We start from the raw sequence: 18,010 nt of genomic DNA, 5'->3' as shown, positions 1-18,010 counted from the left end.
GTGACACAATGCAACTGTTTCTGTAAAGGGGGGTTTAAGAGAAAACCTCAAAACTCCATGGTATTATTAAAACACTAACATAACATCTTAACATTAGACCTCAGAGTCTAATGGTAAGATATAGAATACGGTATTCAGTTTTCCATTGAGGACAGGCTTATTTAACATGGGTAAAACTTCATGAAAACTATTTTCACTAGTGATAGGTCACTAGTGGTAGGTCACTGAACCAACTGTCAGAGGTAAAATCTGTCCCTCTACACTTAAAAGTATTTCTATTCTGGAAAGTCAACTAATGATTAGAGGGAAATCCAGATCCAATGGAAGTAACCCAAAAATACATAAAACTACACTGTTATGAGCCATTTCTTAACCTCAAAGACTCCAGCCTATTGCAGTGATGCATGCCTGTAATACAAGCTCTCGGAACATGCATGGAAGTTCAAGGTTCTTTCTTGTACTACATAGTGAGTTCCTGCTAGTCTGGGTTACAGGTCGCCCTGTCTCAACAAACAAGAAAAACACAAGATTCTAATGAGATACTATTCATATAAACAAGTTTAATGTAAATAACATGGAATGCAAAAAAGATTAGAACAATTGTTAATAAAGTGTCTAATTCTACCTTTAAAAATCATTAAAATAAATAAAACATGACAATGATCAGAATAATAATACCATTATAATCATATAAATAGAAAAGCTACTGTTTTTTAAGGATGGAACAAAGATAGTACCACACTTTTTTTTTTTTTTCCAACTCAAAAGCTTCAGATGCCCATGATATGGAAACCAGGGTGAAAGTGCCTCCACTGAGAGCTGCTCCCCCACTGATGAAAGAACCCTGGGTCTCTAGACCTGCCCTTGGATGATTCTAACATCACTTGACAGACGAGACAGGTGGTGCATTATCTGCACAGAACTACACCAACACTTAGTAAAATAGTTATTTAAACTGTTGTACCTTGTCCAAGTTGTGTGGAATATTAGGATCAACAATGTTTAGATGTGCAAATAAGTACCTAGTTATAACAATAGATGTGTCCAACTCCCTATAATGTGAGAAATGTGATGTACCCTTAAGTCTATTTAGGTATATGAGGCAAAAATAATTTTATGTGATAAAAGCCTTATTCAATATATATACATATATTTAAAAATGAGCAGCACAGAGCAGATACAACTCTTTACTACCCATACTCTTGACTACTTCAGAAATGAAGACAAACTTTAGAAAAATACAATGCAAGAAAAGATTCAAGTTGAAAATATATTCCTTTGGTTAAAAACCATCCCCTTTATGATTATTTGTATTCTTTTAACGCAGAGCAGTCGCAGCAGCCACAGGCAGGCTCTTGTGTCATGACTACAGTTGCTTCCAGTCTAGAAGGTATGGGGCTCACTGGGCTGCAGCAACAGAAATGAACGGGAAAGCCCTGGAGCATTATCTTGACGGTGTTCTTTACTTTAGGTACCTCCGACACATGTAATTTTCTTCAGACACTGTATAGCCAAACTTTTGGTAGAAGCCAACGTTTTGTGGTAGACATTCAAGGGTGATCTTGTAACAGTTCAGCTTCTTGCTTAGCAAGGTCAGAGTTGATAATAACCTGAAATTTTGAAAAGGGAAGTGTGGGAGACAGTATTAACCAAAATGGGCCTTGATGGTGACACAGATTAGGGTTATACAAATAAAAGTAGCATTTACTCAGTATTCCCTTACATACACAAATTAAGCTGATAAGCATTTAAATTCCAGAAACATTTTTATTTTGTTTCAAACACAGTTAAACTACTAACTAATTCAGCCTACACCTCTTTTTTTATTATGGGAGGAGGGGTACAAGTACAGCATGAATGGAGGTCAGAAAAGGACAATTTAGTGTAGTTTTCTCCTGTAGATGGGCTCTGGGAATCCAACTCAGGCTTACCCTACAAGTGCAGTCACCCTCTCACCCATCTCGCCAGCCTCTAAACCTTTTTTTAAAAATAAATTGTAACAATTTATGAGGTGCTGAAGAAATGATTTTCCAGAGGACTAGGGTTCAATTCCCAGTACCCATACAGCTGCTAACTGTATCTCCACTTGCAGGTGATCTGTTACCCTCTTCTGGCTTCCTGACTTCTACAGGCATCAGACACGCAAGTGATTCACAGACATATCCAGGCAAAATACCTATATGCATAAATTTTTTACAAAATTCACACAAAGGGCTACAGAGCTGGCTTAGCATTAAGTTAAGAACATTTTAGCTGCTCTTGAACCTGACTCCTGATTTGATTCCCAGCACCCACATAGTAGCTCACAATCATTTGTAACTCTTGTCTTAGGGCATCTGAGGGCACCAGGAACACACGTGTAGGGATATATATGCAGGTCAAATACCCACTGAAGTAAAGTAATTTTTTAAAAAAGACTTTACGTATGAGCCTAGGTATAGTGAGTGGCACACACTTGTGATCTCATTGTTTGAGAGCCATGGCCTGCATTATTTTTAGGAAAGGCCTCAAGCTGGCTGTGGTGGCACACCCAAAGGTGAAATAAAGTCTGAAATTGAAGGTCATCGTTTTCTATAGCAACATGAGACCATAAGTCAAAAGACAAACCCCAAAATACCTTTGTCTCAGGGACTGGGGATGTAGCTCAGTGATGAGGATTGCCTAACATGCAGAACAATTTATGCCCTGAGTTCCCATCTAACACTGTAAGAAGTTGCACATTAAGGTACTTTTGTTCTAAGTCTATTTCAACTAAACACTTGCCATGTTCACATAAAATGAGTATGTAATAGCTATAGTCTTGAATGATATAGCCTTGGCTGGACATGGGCATGCCACCATGCCAAGCTTCTTTAATCATTTAAAAGCTGCTTTTTAATGAAAATGTAAATCAGATAAACTCAAGATTGGTCTGAATAATACTGTAGACATACTATTCAGAAACCATCTTACAAAGCCCAAGGAATCAAAATCCGGCATTAAATATATGATCTAAGCTGGGCTGTGGGGTGCACACAGTAGGCAGAGGCAGGTGGATCACTGAGTTCAGGCCAGCCTGGTCTACAAAAACTGAAAAAGAAGAAAGAAAGTGATCTAGCTGCTCTAAGAGATTAAAAACACCAAAGGTGCTAACTAAAGGGTTTTCTCCTGTGTGTATACTTAGACAGATCCTGTCATACAGCCCAGGCTAGCCTTGAACTTGATGTGGTCTTCCTGACTCAGCTTCTTGTGTGCTAATTTTATAGCTAGATACCACCAGCACATCTGCCTTTCATGTTTTAATAATCAATTCTTTTATCATTTTTGAAAAACTTTCTAAGATTTTGGGTAAATGGATTGGAGGAATGGTAAAAGCTGTTATGTAGCTGTTGTGTTATGTAGTTATGTATTATGTAGCACAAATTCTAATTGATCTTAGTAAAACTTAGAATCAGATATTAGGGGATGAAACCTGAGAGATCAGAAAAGCAGAGTAGACAGCCACTCTACCAATGCTCATACTGAAGGGGCAATCCTGTCTCTATGAATCCTCAGATTGAACCCTCAAGATTGCATCTGAGCTCCTGTCTCCTTCCATAGCTCCTCTCCGTCCAGCTATATCTCTTCCCGTCTCCACCTCCTTAGTGCTAGAATTGAAGGCATGTGACTCCCATATACTTGGATTAAAGGTGTGAGCCAACATTGCCTGGCTGTTGCTCTTTGATACTGAATCAGTCTACTATATAGCCCAGGGAGGCCTTGAACTCAAAGAGATCCTTCTGCCTCTGCCTCCCAAGTACTGGGATTAAAGGTATGACCACTGTCTGGCTTCTTTGGCTAATTAGTGGCTTAGCTCTGCACTCCGATCTTCAGCCAAGCTTTATTAAATTACAAACAAAATATTACTATACTGATAGTTCATACAGTCAAGTATTACAAATACCTAGAATACTCTGATACATACCTAACTCAGATTATATTATATTTAAAGGGAAATTCTGCTTATAACTTGGCTATAAACCTATACAAATATTAAACATTCCCTTTGATTTTAATCTGACAGAGGCACTGGGTACTCACTGTAACTTGTAAGTGCTCAAGTCTGAGAATGCTAGTATTGAAAGTTAAAGAGGTTACTTTTTATAAGCAAACACTACTCCAGAGGCTGAGGCAGGAGGGTCACAAGTTCATAGCCAGACTGAACTTAATGAGACACTTGTCCCAAAAAGAAAAAAGCTAGGCAAGGTACACACTTTTAATCCTGGCACACCTTTAATATCAGCACTAGGGAGGCAGAGGCAGGCAAATCTCTGAGTTAGAGACTAACCTGGTCTACAGAGTGAATTCCAGGACAACCAAGGCTACACAGAGAAACCCTATCTTGAAAAAACAAAACAGTGTAGAGAGGGTGCTACTAACGACAATGCAGTTCAGTCACATGTTACTCTTGGTAAACATAATATGTTTTCAATTCTCAAACTCTGGGGTGAAAGCAATAACAATCTTTAATTTTTCATTAAACTCAGTCTAAGATAGAGTGAGAATGAGTTCAGAATAAATGAAGATCAGAAATAATCAGGAAAACCTTATGAAATAATTTTCTTGGCAAGAGACCAAACTGGGACAGGCCATCCAGTTTGCCAGGGTTGTGTGTACTTACAGTTTGCCGAGCTGCTTCCCTCTGCATGCATCACTAACAACGACGTCTTCTACCCTCCCTCTCTGCAAACAAGCACAGTTGGACAAGATGAGCCTTCAGCCTATTTTCCACTAAGCTAGCAAGTAAGAGTTACAATTCCAGTCTTTATTATAGCTCCAATCCCAATCACCATAATGTAATCTTGTCATAAAGATAGTATTCCAGCTTGTTGCTTAGTAACAATTTACCAATTTCAAGTGCAGAAAACAAAACCAATAACCCACAGAGTGCTTTATTTAGTTTTTGTTTTGGGGGACAGGGTTTCTCTGCAGCTCTGGCTGTCCTGGAACTCACCAGGCTGGCCTTGTCTCCTAAGTGCTGGGACTAAAGGTGTGCACCTTCACATTTCTAAATGACCCCCCCCTTTTTTTTTACATTCAGAAAGAGAAAGTATGAGTCAATGTGTGAGAGTGTATATGTGTGTGTAGAGGGAGGGCATCTGTAGAGGTCAAACTACAACTTATAATTGTTGTCTCCTTCCACTATGTGGGTCTCAGGGATGGAACCTTGGGTGGTTAGGTTGAGTGGCAAGTACCTTTACCCCTTGAGCCACTTCACTGGTTCATCTATTTGATTAGATTATAACTCACAAAAATGTCAGAAAAGTGTCTTCTACTAAAGAATTCCAGCAATGAAAAATTACGGGAAAGCTGATTTTGCTAATGAAGCTTCCAAGTTGGTTTCATTAGAAATCATCTGTGCATTTTACTCATAGACATTAATGTGAGCACATACCTTAGCACATGAATGGATAAATTTATGTTCTATTATCAGAGTTGCTGTAGCAACAATTTGTCCTAGGGTCACATCTTCCACAACTGTAACATAGTAATCCCCAGACTTCTTCATATGCTCAAAAGATTCTGTGAAAATGTCAAAAAAAAAAAAAATGTGTTAGATAGTGAACATTCTATTTTATTAAATTCAAGAAAAATACTAGGCTTGTCTGACTTCATCTTTAAATATTAAGCTGTTTTCCCACAGGGCTTTAGTTTCCACTTTTTTAAAAAAAAAACAAAGCAAGTGAAATAGACTGTACATAAGATATTTATTTATTTGTTTGTATGGAGACAAGGTGTCACCATGTTGCTCTGGCTATTCTAAAACTCACTGTGTAGACCAGACTGGTTTCAAAGAAGAGACCCATCTGCCTGCCTCTGCCTCCCAAGCTCTGGGATTAAAAGTGAACACTACTACACCAGGCTAGTTTAAACTTATAAAAGTACTTTTATTTATTTAAAACGCCGGGAAGCAGAAACACCAGCAATCAGCACCGAGTGGTCCATACATTTAAAGTCAGCTGTTGTTAGAGCATGGGGAGAGCTTGTCCTCTGTGCCGGAAACACACATATAATCTGGTAGCAAAGTTAAGACTCGGGAATATTTTAGATGAACAACACTATTACAGATAAATTGTGTATGTTGCTGTTTCTGTGACTAATTAAAATGTCAATATCTGCCAATTTAATTTATATTTATTTAAAATTAACAAAGATATTCAAGGAACAAAACTGCAGGGTTTTACAAGAGCCTTTTATATCCACAATCCATACATAGTCTTGGCTTCAAAATATTTTGACTAAACAGTTTTCCATTTGTTTTTCAATGTTTCATGATTACATATTTGTTCTTTTAGAAACAAGATCTTTGTTTGCTTTGAAAGCACCTTACAAAGATGACACAGATACGTCCCCACTTAAGCAGTTTTTCCCAAGTTGTACAGCAAGTGGAAGCAAAGCTACGTTCCCACACATAATATTTAGTACTTTAAACTGCTAGAAAACGACAGCTCTCATCTAACCTGATATGTATGCAAACCCAAAGTTTATCTTTTTGTTTTGTTTTTCAAGACAGGGTTTCTCTGTAGCTTTGGAGTCTGTCCTGGAACTAGCTCTTGTAGACCAGGCTGGCCTAGAACTCACAGAGATCTGCCTGCCTCTGCTTCCTGAGTGCTGAGATTAAAGGCGTGTGACACCACTGCCCAGCTAAACTCAGAAGTTTAAAAGTTTAACATGGTAATGAAATTTCTGTGCTTAACATAATCACACAGAAGGAGATAACTACAAAAGGAAAATAAAGTGGTCCCCTAGTAATTACCAAGTCATTGCAAACATTCACATTCTATAAATGAGGATGGCTAGTTCATAACCTTCAGCTCTTTGAATGACTGGGCACTGGACAGCATGCTAACCATTCAGACAAGGTACACTGTGGTACTTACTCATGAACTGCTCGGGGCTGACGACGCCAGTCTCTGTCAACTGACCCAGCACCTTAAAAAAACCTAGTTTTAAAACATTTTAAGTCAAGAGAAAAGTAAAAGAAAGATTAAAATATGAAAAGCAAAATGTTCGCTGGATGGGTTAAAGGAAATTACTTTCTCAAAACGCCATAATTATGTTCCCATTATAATCTTAATCAAGTTTTGCTGATTAAACCTGAAATTTCCCACAGATCCTGTTGTATCACATATGTAGCACTGTAAGACATTTTCGTACTAGCACCTATTTTTTTACAATCAGAATAGCAAATAACAGCCTTCAACAATATCTGCCTGCATAAAACTAGAATTATGCAGACCTTAATATCAATAATTACAGAACCTGCATATACACTGTTCATTGCTATTTAAGTTTTTTTTTTAACAAAGGGATACTGCATTTTCCTAAATACTTAAAGTGCAAGATTCTCACCTCCACCACATATCACTTGTAAGCTAAAGTGCAACTAAAAACACTGTTGAAACAACTTTATAAATTTCTAATTGTACAAATGCTAATGTAGCTGGGGCATAGTGGTGCATGCCTTTAATCCCAGCACTCAGAAGGCAGAGGGAGGCGGATTTCTTGTAAATTCAAGGCCAGCCTGGTCTACAAAGTGAGTTCTAGAACAGCCAGGACTACACAGACCCAGTCCTTAAACAAAACAAAAACAACACTAATAATAATGCTAAAAGTACATTTAAAACTTTGAGTCTTAATTTTTCTACATGCAGTAATTCTGACCAATGTTACTTTCTTCAAATACCCATGAAGAAGAAAATAGTGAGGTAAAATGTTGATTATTTTTTTATTACCAAAGTTCCAGAAAATTATTTTGTCTAATTTAGATAGTAAAGAATTAGGGGCTGGAAAGATAGCTCAGGGGTTGAGAGCACTGGCTGTTCTTCCAAAGGACCCATGTTCAATTCCCAGTGCCTACATAGCAGCTCAAAACTGTAACTCCAGTCCCAGGGGACCTTGACACTCTCACAGACATAAATTCAGGCAAAATACTAATGCACATATAAATAAATTATCTTTAAAAAATTATATTGTCCTTCAATTTGTCCAAGGAATGTTATTTCTGACTGTCTAGCTTCTTGGAGAAAAACTCTTACATGTGTTTATACATTATAACTTCATTTTTGTTTTTGAGACATCTTTTTGTATTTAGTTATTTTAAATAAATCGTAATAATATCTGGCCTCCGTGATACAAACCTATTACAAGTGAGTGCTCCAGTCATTTTAAGTACAAAATCAAGTACTGTTCTTTTATTTTTTTTTAATATTTTATTTATTAAGTATACAGTGTTCTGCCTGCATGTATGCCTGCTGGCCAGAAGAGGGCACCAGACCCCATTATAGATGGTTGTGAGCCACCAAGTAGATGCTGAAAATTGATCTCCAAACCTCTGGAAGTGCTCTTAACCTCTGAGCCATCTCTCCAGCCCCTCAAGTTCTGTACTAAGTTAGCATCATGCTTATGAAAAATGCATCGATTTCTAGTCAGGTTTTGCAAACTAAAGTTGGGGCGATACCTTTATTCAAGTCAGCAGTACAAAGAGGCCTCAAAACCAAGCCTTCTCCAGGATTCTTTGGAGAGATGGCTGGAGAAAATGTGGCTGTATTCTGACTCCAGTCCACTTCTTCAAGCAGACTTGGATCGAACATAGGCGTTTCATCGGGTTTCATCTTTCCAGTAAAATCTAAAATAAAATTTCAAATGTTAAGAGGCTTTATTAGTTTAAAAAACAAAGTGTGCTTGATAAGAAAGTTAATTTCATCACATAAGTGAATTTTATAACATTATACGTGCTATTTTACTTTAGCTACCTAGAGTCTACAACAATTTTACTAACAGATGGAAAATGGATTACCATTAGGGGTGAAAATAATGGATGAAATCAGAAACAAAACTTTAAAACTCCATTTTCCAGAAGGTCCTTGAAGACATTTTATCCTTGTGGACTGATGCTACTAGTGTAATGGTTCTCGACCTGTGGGGCAGGGGTGGGGGCTGTCAAATGACCGATCATAGGGACCGTATAACAGACATCCTGCATACCAGAGATTTCCGTTATGGTAACAGTGAAATTACAGCTATGAAGTAGCAACAAAGATAATTCTATAGGTGGGTGTCCCCACAACACAAGGAACTGAATTAAAGATCCCAGCATCAGGGAGCGTGAGAACCACTGCTCTCTAGTAGAACACCGACATCTTGTGGACCCTCATGTTTGTACAATTGCAATCTTGCATCTTACTGCTAGGCTCCCCATTATTTGGCATCCCCATCAATAAAGACTCACTTGAGCATGTGACCTGTTTGTTTTATATGAACCATGAAAAACGTAACTGGAGAATTATTCAAATTACTTCATTATTCTCTGCATTCTTAGCCATGACAGACACCGAGTGTCTGCATTTTGTTTTCATGACTGCTTTCTTTTGAAAAGCCTGTGTTAGCTGCTTCTAAACAGTTTAAGACTAATCAGTGGGTTTTTGTTTGTTTTGTTTTTCTCATGCTGTGCAACAGACATAGTGGTGCATGCTTGTAATACCAGAACTTCAGGCACTGAAAGAAGGGTTTTAGGCCAGTCTGGGTACACTGTGGGTACTGCCTCAAAACACACATGACCAATGTGATATTGAAACTCTGTCTCAGGAAAAAGAATTATGAAGTGATGATAAATTTAACCAGCTACTAGTTTCAGTTTCCTGTACATTTAACTAGTGGTCCTACTATTAAGTGACTAATCACAGATATGTAATATTAATTTGATGAGTAGTTTATAATTAATTCTTAAATAAGCAATAAAAGATGTATCCTGATTTACCCCCGGATAAATAAACAAATCAGGAAGTAGACAGGAACTTGCTTCTGGGTAAACAGAAATAATAAGGCAGAGACGGCCACACAGGTGCCAATGTGGAGGCTACCAGCTTTAATGTTCGCTGTTTCCACCAGTAAGCCCTGCAACTGATTCTGCATGTTACCACAGTTACACCACTGATTCTGCTCTGCAGAAGGATGTCACCTTGTCAACTACTAGATCAGCAGAGCTGAATCCGCGCACTATTGTCAACTACTAGACCAGTACAGCCGAATCCCCGCACTCTGCTGTATCCGGAGTCAGAACAGCACTTGCAATCTCTAGTTTGGAAATGAGAATTTCAGACTAATCAAATGTATAAAAGCATTCTTGACAGAAATAACCCACTGTCCAGGCACCAAGAAATTACTATCGTGTTCTTTTAATACGCTGTTTACAAAACAAGCAGCTACATTTGGTTCACTTGAACTCTCTTCAACTAGTAAAATCCTGTGACAGCCAGAGAAAGGGGAAGATGTTGGGAAAGGGAAAGCAAGATGTGATTGACACCAGATCCCCGAAGAATTTTAAAGAACTAAATAGGTTATTAATAATTGATTTTCAGACGGGCGATGGTGGCGCACACTTTTAATCCCAGTACTTAGGGACAAGGTCAGCCTGATCTACAGAGTGAGTTCCAGGACAGCTGGAGATACACAGAGAAACCCTGACTTGAAAAATCAAAAATAAATAAATAAATGATTGATTTCCAAAAGAAATGCCTTAAAGGCTCCCAGATAAAAGCTATACGCTCACTGAATTGCACAGCTGAAGCTCAGTCTCATCACAAAGTAAAACCTGCAGCTCCCAGGTACCTGAACACGTGGCGACTCTTAGGCCTGCCCAGGGAAGGCATGCAAGCTGTGCCCTCCCCCACCCCTGTGGCCTCACTCTGTAGTTCTGCCCCTGCCTCCCTTTATCCCTTGCTAAACTGGTTCATCACGCATGCTGAAAAAGCCAAAGGCCAGAGCTCAAAGAGCAAGTAGAAAAAGGTAACTTGTGATTGGCACAGTAATTTCTAGCCACATTGTGCTGGTCAGCCACCCGTGTCCAAAGGCAGTGGGTGAGAAAGCACATTATCTATACGGAAGCCACACAAATGATGAAGGAGGAGAACTAAACAGCACAACAGAATCACCACTTTCTAGGAAGAGGGATTCACCGTGTAGCTTAGGTTGCCCTCCCACTCTTTGTTGTATGTGTTGTATGTGTGTTGGGTACATGTGCACACATATGCCTTTGAGTGTGGAGGCCCCATGTTGACATCAGGTGTCCTCAATCACTTCCACTGTGAACTGAAACCAGTTCTCTCCCAAACCCTGAACCCACTTTTTAGGTTGGTGTGAACAGCCAGTTTATTCACAGGATCTGTCTCCTGATGCTGCAAGCACAAGCCTTCCCTACTTCCTTAAATGGGTTCTAGCAATCAGTCAGAACTCTGGTCCTCAATCTTGCATTGCAAGTGATTTACCCTCCCAGCCACCTCCCCAGCCTACCTCCCACTCTTGATTCTGCTTCCATGCTCCCCATGCTGAGGTTACAGCAGTGTCCCACCATGCTGGACTCCTTACACAACTTTAAATCCCTTTCTAGCACCCATTACTAAACGGATGAGGACAGTCATTGGTTCAATTAAACACTAAAGATCTAATAGTCAAACTCCTTTTAAAACAGGATTTTAAAAGACCTCAAACAGGAAAAAGTCTATTTTCCTAGTCATAAAGATATGATTCATGCCTCATTGCAAGCTAATAAAAATTCAGATGAGGTGGCAAACACCTGTGATCCGGTGCTAGGAAGGCTGGGTCATGAACAATGGAATTCAAGGCCAGCAGGGCTATCACAGTGACACCTGTCTCAAAAAAAAAAAAAAAAACAAACCCACACATAGAAAAACTAATAAGGATTGGAGTATACATGAAAAAATTCTTTTTAAAGTTGGTTTTTAAAAAGCCATACACCAAACTTCATTTATAATAGTATCGAGGTTTTTATTTTTTGTTTTTTTCCACCCAACGGAACTTGGGTTTGAACACCAAACTTCATTTATAATAGTATCGAGGTTTTTATTTTTTGTTTTTTTTCACCCAACTGAACAATTTCAAGTTTGGCTTCCCAGCCTCTGAGTGAGACTGGATACAAATGGGGAGCAGTTGCTCCCAGGAAAACAAAAGGAAGCAACAAGTAGTGAACACTGAAAACCAAGAGTTACAGATTTCTAAATATGATCTATAGCCGTATCAAAATTTCTGTGATAGGTGACAGGTAGGTAGAGCTCTTCAATGTTTGAAGTATTTCCTGATAGTATATTTGATCTACTTCATCTTTTTATCTCCAATCTAGTTGGATAGTTGGAGCATGGCTTTCCCAAGACTAGCCCACAGGTGCCTGTGATGAGGGTCTTCCCGTTGTCCCTCTGAGCTCCACAACAGAAAACATACGACAATCTTTGCATCACGGTATCTGCTTCTACGTGGTCTACCTTTCTACGAATTCTGCCTTAAAATACCTCAATTTCCTGAGACCCATGCTTGGATTAATTAAGGGGTGATTATCCCAACAAAACGAATCCCCATTTTATTTTTACATTAACAAATTTTGTGTTTGCCTTACACAAACATTAGTTCCTACACGTAATAGAAATCACATGGCGTTTGTAGCGGTACAAATCCCAGGTCCCCCACCCCAGGCTTCAGACAGTCTGAGCAGGTGGGGTTCTTCAGAGCCGGAGTGTGTCGTTAGCAGCTCTGACCGCTGGACCAGTAAAAGGGACCCCGGTGTTAAGCGCCCTTTCAGAGCAAAGGCGGCAGACAGGGCGAGGACTGTCCCCAAGTCCCATGCCACGAACAGTTCGGTTCCTAGGCCATACAGGATCCTGCCCGGCCGGACCGCGGGCCACCATGCTTAGGCGCCGGGCTCCTGGGCAGGGGCGTCCCGGCCTCCGCGGTCTGCAGCCTCAAGGCGGCCCCAAGCCCGCCCTTCCTCCCGTCTGAGCCCCGAGTCGCCTCACCACACCGAAGCGATCCACGCTCCCCTCCAGGCGCGTCAGTCTCCCGGCCGGTCACAGCGCCGCATCCGGATCCGGCTTCAGCGCCAGCCCCACCCCCTCCCGCACCTCCCCCCCGTACCCCTTTCCCCCCCGCGCCGCAGCCGTAACGGCCTGGCCAAACGTGGCAGAAGCAGCGCCTCCGCCCTGCCCCGCCCTCACGCACGGGCTGCGCGCGCGGAGGCCGAGCCACGCACACCACTCCCGGGCTCCGGGGGCGCGGGGAGGGGCGGGGCTACGGGAGGGGCGGGGCTATGGGGCTCCTTGGCGACTCTGAGGTGTGGAGCTAGGACCAGGCAAGGCTTGCGTCACCGGTTTACCTTCCAGGCGCGTCCCTAGCTAGGTGCAAGCTTGTGCCACTCACTCCTTACCTGAAAATAAATTTATAGGAGTTTAAGCAGCGTATTACGATGGCTCCTGTGGGTTCCTTTGATTCAGAGCCCTAAGGCCCATTAGTTCCCTCTGTCCTCTCCCTTCACATGCAGTCCATTAATCAGGACTTCGGTTGCTTACTGGGGATCACGGCCTCTGATTCCCAAATATCTAAGACAGGGCTCTTGTCTTCTAGAAACTCGAGTTGGGGCCACTCATCCTCCCCCGTCTGGACTGTTCTTTCATTTCTCCATTTTTTTTTTTTTTGAGACAGAGTCTCTCCACATTTCAATGACTGTCTAGAGGAGGCTGGGCTGGGTCTTCTCTGCCTCCCAAATGCTGGGTTTAAACACGCATGCCACCATGCCTGGTGAGCATGGTGGGCCCCGCAAGTGCAGCACTGCATCATCTCAGGAGCATTTCAGTTCGCTCTGGGGAAGAAGTGGCTCTGGGTTCTCCAGACAATAACGCGCAGATGCGGAGGCCAAGCCTCTGTAGAAATCATCTGACAGTGCGCTTGGCCTGTCATGTCAGTAGCGGGAAAACTGAGAAATATGGCTTATGAGAAGAAAGACAACCCTTCTGTGGGCTCCCACCTCTGAAGTGTTTTTCCTAAGTACCATTTGACGGTGAGGAAGCAGAGATCTGGAGACCCTAACTGCTTTAGAAAGTCACACAATTGGTAGCTCTTGTTAAAATTATAAGATATTTAATCTCAAGGCATAGGTTCAAAAGGCACAACGGATTATCAACAAGAGTTGTAGTTTCTCTCATTTTGAGATTTAAATTTAAAGGTTTTGTTGTGATTGTTGTTGTTGCCAAGATTAGCCTCGGCTACCTGTGCCATGTCTAAAAGCAAACAAGTACCTGGTACGGTAATGCAGGCCTTTAATTCCAGCACTAGAAAGCAAAGGCAGACAGATCTCTGAGTTCGAGGCTAGCCTGGTCTACACACAATGAGGGGACAGCATAGTGACCATTGTGTTTTGACATTGCAGACCACACTTCTCCAGCACATTTTAACTTTGATTTTTAATGGTTCTAACTATTAATGCCTTTCCCTTTGAAAATTTTGTGTGGACTTTAATAAAAGATGAAAATGTATAAAATGGTAGCCTCTCCTAAACAAAATAATTCTTTGGGGAAAAAATCCCCACCACCTTGGAACCAGAAATACAACTGTGCCCCCTAATTACACCAAGAGCAGGAAAGTTGGAGATTTATCAGGCACACCTAAGGGATAAAATGCCTACAGTTCAGAGCTGAGGCCATTAAGTGAAGGAGCAAAACAAATTCCATTTTAAAAAAGAACTCCAGTTTAGACAGGACCTAACTAGGAGGGTGAATGCAGTCCAGCAAAGTCATAAACATTCCCAAGAAACTGTGCTGTCCTGGTCTGTGGGGATCCACACGTGTTTGAGATCCGCCATTACAAGATGGCGCTGAGAAGCGTGGTAAACAAGATAAGCAATTCTATTTTTGGCGCGAGTCTTGCCTTAGTTTGCCTAGCAACAGCTTTACACCAATCCTAGCCTGACTAGTGTCCTGTTAGGGGGGAACATCTTTTCAGCCTGCATATAAGCCGCCACTCCTCCCAACTCGGGGCCCCTCACCTCCAGCTCTCCCTCAACCAAACAGGCTTCATTAAAAGCATGATCAGAGAAGAATCCTCATGTCGGTGGTCTTTCTTCCCCTGCTGGTCAGGGGGCGCGCCACAGCCGGTGCCGAAACCCGGGACCGCAGCTGGTGCCAGAAACCCGGACACGGGACTGAGCATCTAGCCGACACCTGTGAGGGGCCGAAGAGGATTCAGAACTCTACACGCGAAGCGGACGACATCAGTAAGTCCTCTCAGGTATGTTGGTGCTCTGTTTGTTATTTTGCTAACCCTTGTGGTCTATTTTTGTTGTTTTTGGCTGCGGTGTGATGAACCTGGAAAGGAATGTCTTTGTTGGGTGTAGAAATCGAAGTAAGTCCGCTGTAGATAAAGCGGCTTTCGACTGATGCCAAAAACCTCTTAAATAGTGGGCAGTACAGAGTCTGTTGAAACAAAGGGGTTTAAAGATTTCTACGAGTACAGTTCAGGCCATCGTCAAGGACATAGATAAGACTACACCGTGGTTTGCCGTCTCTGGCGATCTCACCCTCAACTGTTGGGAGAAACTAGGCAGAGACCTTGAGAAAAATGATCAATTAGGCAGAGGAACGCTCCCCTTGTGGAGATTGGTACATTCGTGCCTTAAGGAAGGGAAAAATATAGAAGTAATTAAGCAAGGACGCAGGGTACTATCAGAACACCAGGACAGTTTATCAAAAGCAGAATCAAAAGGAGAGGATCAAAACATGCACAAAAATAAGAGAAAAAGGAAAAAGGCTAGCCAAAAAAAAAAAAAAAAGGAGAGGGAAGAAAAGAACCCTCATAAAGAAACAAAAAAGGAATAATATTAAGAAAAAGCCTCCAGCGTCCTTATATCTGGTGCTGGAAGAATTTGCCTCCCTCGAGATAACGGACTCAGAGGAGGAGGATGAATTAACTGAGCAAGAAGAGGAGGATTTGGAGGAGGCAGCTACAAGTTATGAGGAGGAGAGGTATGATCCGCCAGTAAGGGGCAGACACGGGGCTAATGGCGCCTTCGGCTCCGTATTCTGAGCCGGCTCCACCCCCTTATTGCCCTCCTCAGAATAAATGCCATTTTATTGGTGGGAGAACCTGGTCCCGCCTTGTGGCTGCTTTTCCAGTATTTCAAGATCCTCAAACAAATACCAGATATCATGAGCCCATTCCTTATAAGCAGCTCAAAGATTTGGTAGAATCATCAAAGACATATGGAACAAATGCCAGCTATACACTCACACTCTTAAGCAGGTTAGCCAATCAGGCTATGACTCCTTCAGATTGGTGGGAAGTCGCTAGAGCTTGCCTTTCCACAGGACAATATTTGGATTACAGATCAATAGTTACTGATGCGGCTCATGGGCAAGCTTGAGTTAACGTATAATAATAACATATAATAATAAATATATATAAATATATATAAATAAATATATATATAAATATATTATAATAAATAATAAATAATAATAAATATATTATAATAAATAATAAATAAAGGAGAGGTCTCTGAAAATTTGACAAAAATTATACAAGGACCTAATGAGCCATTCTCAGACTTTGTGGCGAGAATGCTTAAAGCTACAGAAAAGATTTTTGGAGATATGGAGCAGGACATGCCTCTAGTTCAACAGCTAATATATAAACAAGCTACCAAAGAATACAAAAGAGCCATTACTCCATGAAAAGGAAAAAGCTTAAAAGCTTGGTTAAAAGCTTGTAGAGAAATTGGTGGACCATTGACCAATGCAGGCTTAGCTGCTGCAGTTATGGCTGCCACTCGTAGGCAAGAAAACAATACAGGAAGTTGCTTTACATGTGGACAAAATATTGCTAAAAAAACAGCAACAGACAGACATGCTCTGTTTAAAAGCAATTCCATCTAATTCTAAGGCCTGCTTTAATGACACAGGCAAACAAGATTTGCTCTTTGGAACAGAGACATGCAGGTCTCTAAGTTCAAAACCAGCCTACTTCCAGTACTGATTGTGCTGAATTTTTACACTGAGAGTTTTTAATACTCTTAAATATTAATTTGGGAGGAGAGTTTTGTTTATGTTTTTCTAGAAATGCTGACATACATCTGGGTGCCAGCAAGACCAACAAGAAAAATAAAAAAAAAAAGATGACCCAATGGATGCTAAATGTCCTGCTATGAAAGATTCATATGGAGACAGCAGAGATGACCTTCAACCTCTTATCTATGTTTTACCCCCTATCCTGCTACCCTTAATGATTCCAAAGCTATATCAGCCTTATTAAATGGAAATTGGTCCCAAAAACTTAAACAGCTTCAAGCTAATTTTACGCTTAAGATACACATGCTTAACCAGACAATAATAAAAGTTGTTACATTGGGACAGTTTTCTGATTGGTTAGTAGCTACATTCACCTATTTTAAAGAATGGGTTGAAATTGGCATGTTCGGCATGATAATTTTTGCAGGTCTGATACTTGTCTTGTTCCTGCTCTGTAGGATGCTGCGTGTTAGGAAACAGGAGAAGGTTGCAATTGCTCGAGCTTTGGCAGCTTTGGAAGCCGGCCAGTCCCCCCAAGCATGGATCAGTATTTTTCAGGACCTCTAATCCAGTGCCCTTGCACCTGGAGGCCTTGTTGCCATTACACCCAGAGGGACTGGATGACCGGTTGGCGCCGGTCAGAGGCTACTACGGGTAGCTTACACCTGAGAGTACACTGATCAGATCCTATCAGGGGGATATGATGCTAAACATATAGGTCGCCCTCAAAGTTACCCTATCCCTGGAAAAGAAATGACAATATTTTTCAGGGCAACATCCACTATCCCCAGCTATGACTGGTACATTTTCATTCGATTTAAAACAAAAGGGGGAAGTGTGGGGATCCACACGTGTTTGAGATCCGCCATTACAAGATGGCGCTGAGAAGCGTGGTAAACAAGATAAGCAATTCTATTTTTGGCGCGAGTCTTGCCTTAGTTTGCCTAGCAACAGCTTTGCACCAATCCTAGCCTGACTAGTGTCCTGTTAGGGGGGAACATCTTTTCAGCCTACATATAAGCCGCCACTCCTCCCAACTCGGGGCCCCTCACCTCCAGCTCTCCCTCAACCAAACAGGCTTCATTAAAAGCATGATCAGAGAAGAATCCTCATGTCGGTGGTCTTTCTTCCCCTGCTGGTCAGGGGGC

At 41.3% G+C, this 18,010-nt stretch overlaps 1 protein-coding gene across 3 annotated transcripts; it reads right to left on the bottom strand.

Annotated features, from left to right (window-relative positions):
• Positions 1 to 540: 540 nt before the first annotated feature.
• Positions 541 to 12,927, bottom strand: Gnpnat1 (glucosamine-phosphate N-acetyltransferase 1). Of its 3 annotated transcripts, none has more exons than XM_048430059.3 (6): positions 12,830 to 12,927; positions 8,480 to 8,647; positions 6,900 to 6,962; positions 5,414 to 5,541; positions 4,640 to 4,701; positions 541 to 1,610 (listed from the first exon to the last, which is right to left on the bottom strand). In XM_048430059.3, the coding sequence occupies exons 2-6, from the start codon at positions 8,631 to 8,633 to the stop codon at positions 1,463 to 1,465; spliced, it is 555 nt and encodes a 184-aa protein (XP_048286016.1). In that variant the 5' UTR covers positions 8,634 to 8,647; positions 12,830 to 12,927; the 3' UTR covers positions 541 to 1,462. The 3 variants fall into 3 exon arrangements, with proteins under 3 accessions (XP_048286016.1, XP_048286015.1, XP_048286017.1); XM_048430058.3 differs by having other exon boundaries at positions 12,825 to 12,913; XM_048430060.3 differs by lacking the exon at positions 6,900 to 6,962 and having other exon boundaries at positions 12,825 to 12,913.
• Positions 12,928 to 18,010: the final 5,083 nt, after the last annotated feature.

This window comes from Myodes glareolus, chromosome 12 (assembly GCF_982192425.1).
Source record: "Myodes glareolus chromosome 12, mMyoGla1.1, whole genome shotgun sequence".
Lineage (NCBI taxonomy): Eukaryota > Metazoa > Chordata > Mammalia > Rodentia > Cricetidae > Myodes > Myodes glareolus.
The sequence above is the reverse complement of the archived record's forward strand: the minus strand, read 5'-3'. Positions and strand labels throughout refer to the sequence as shown.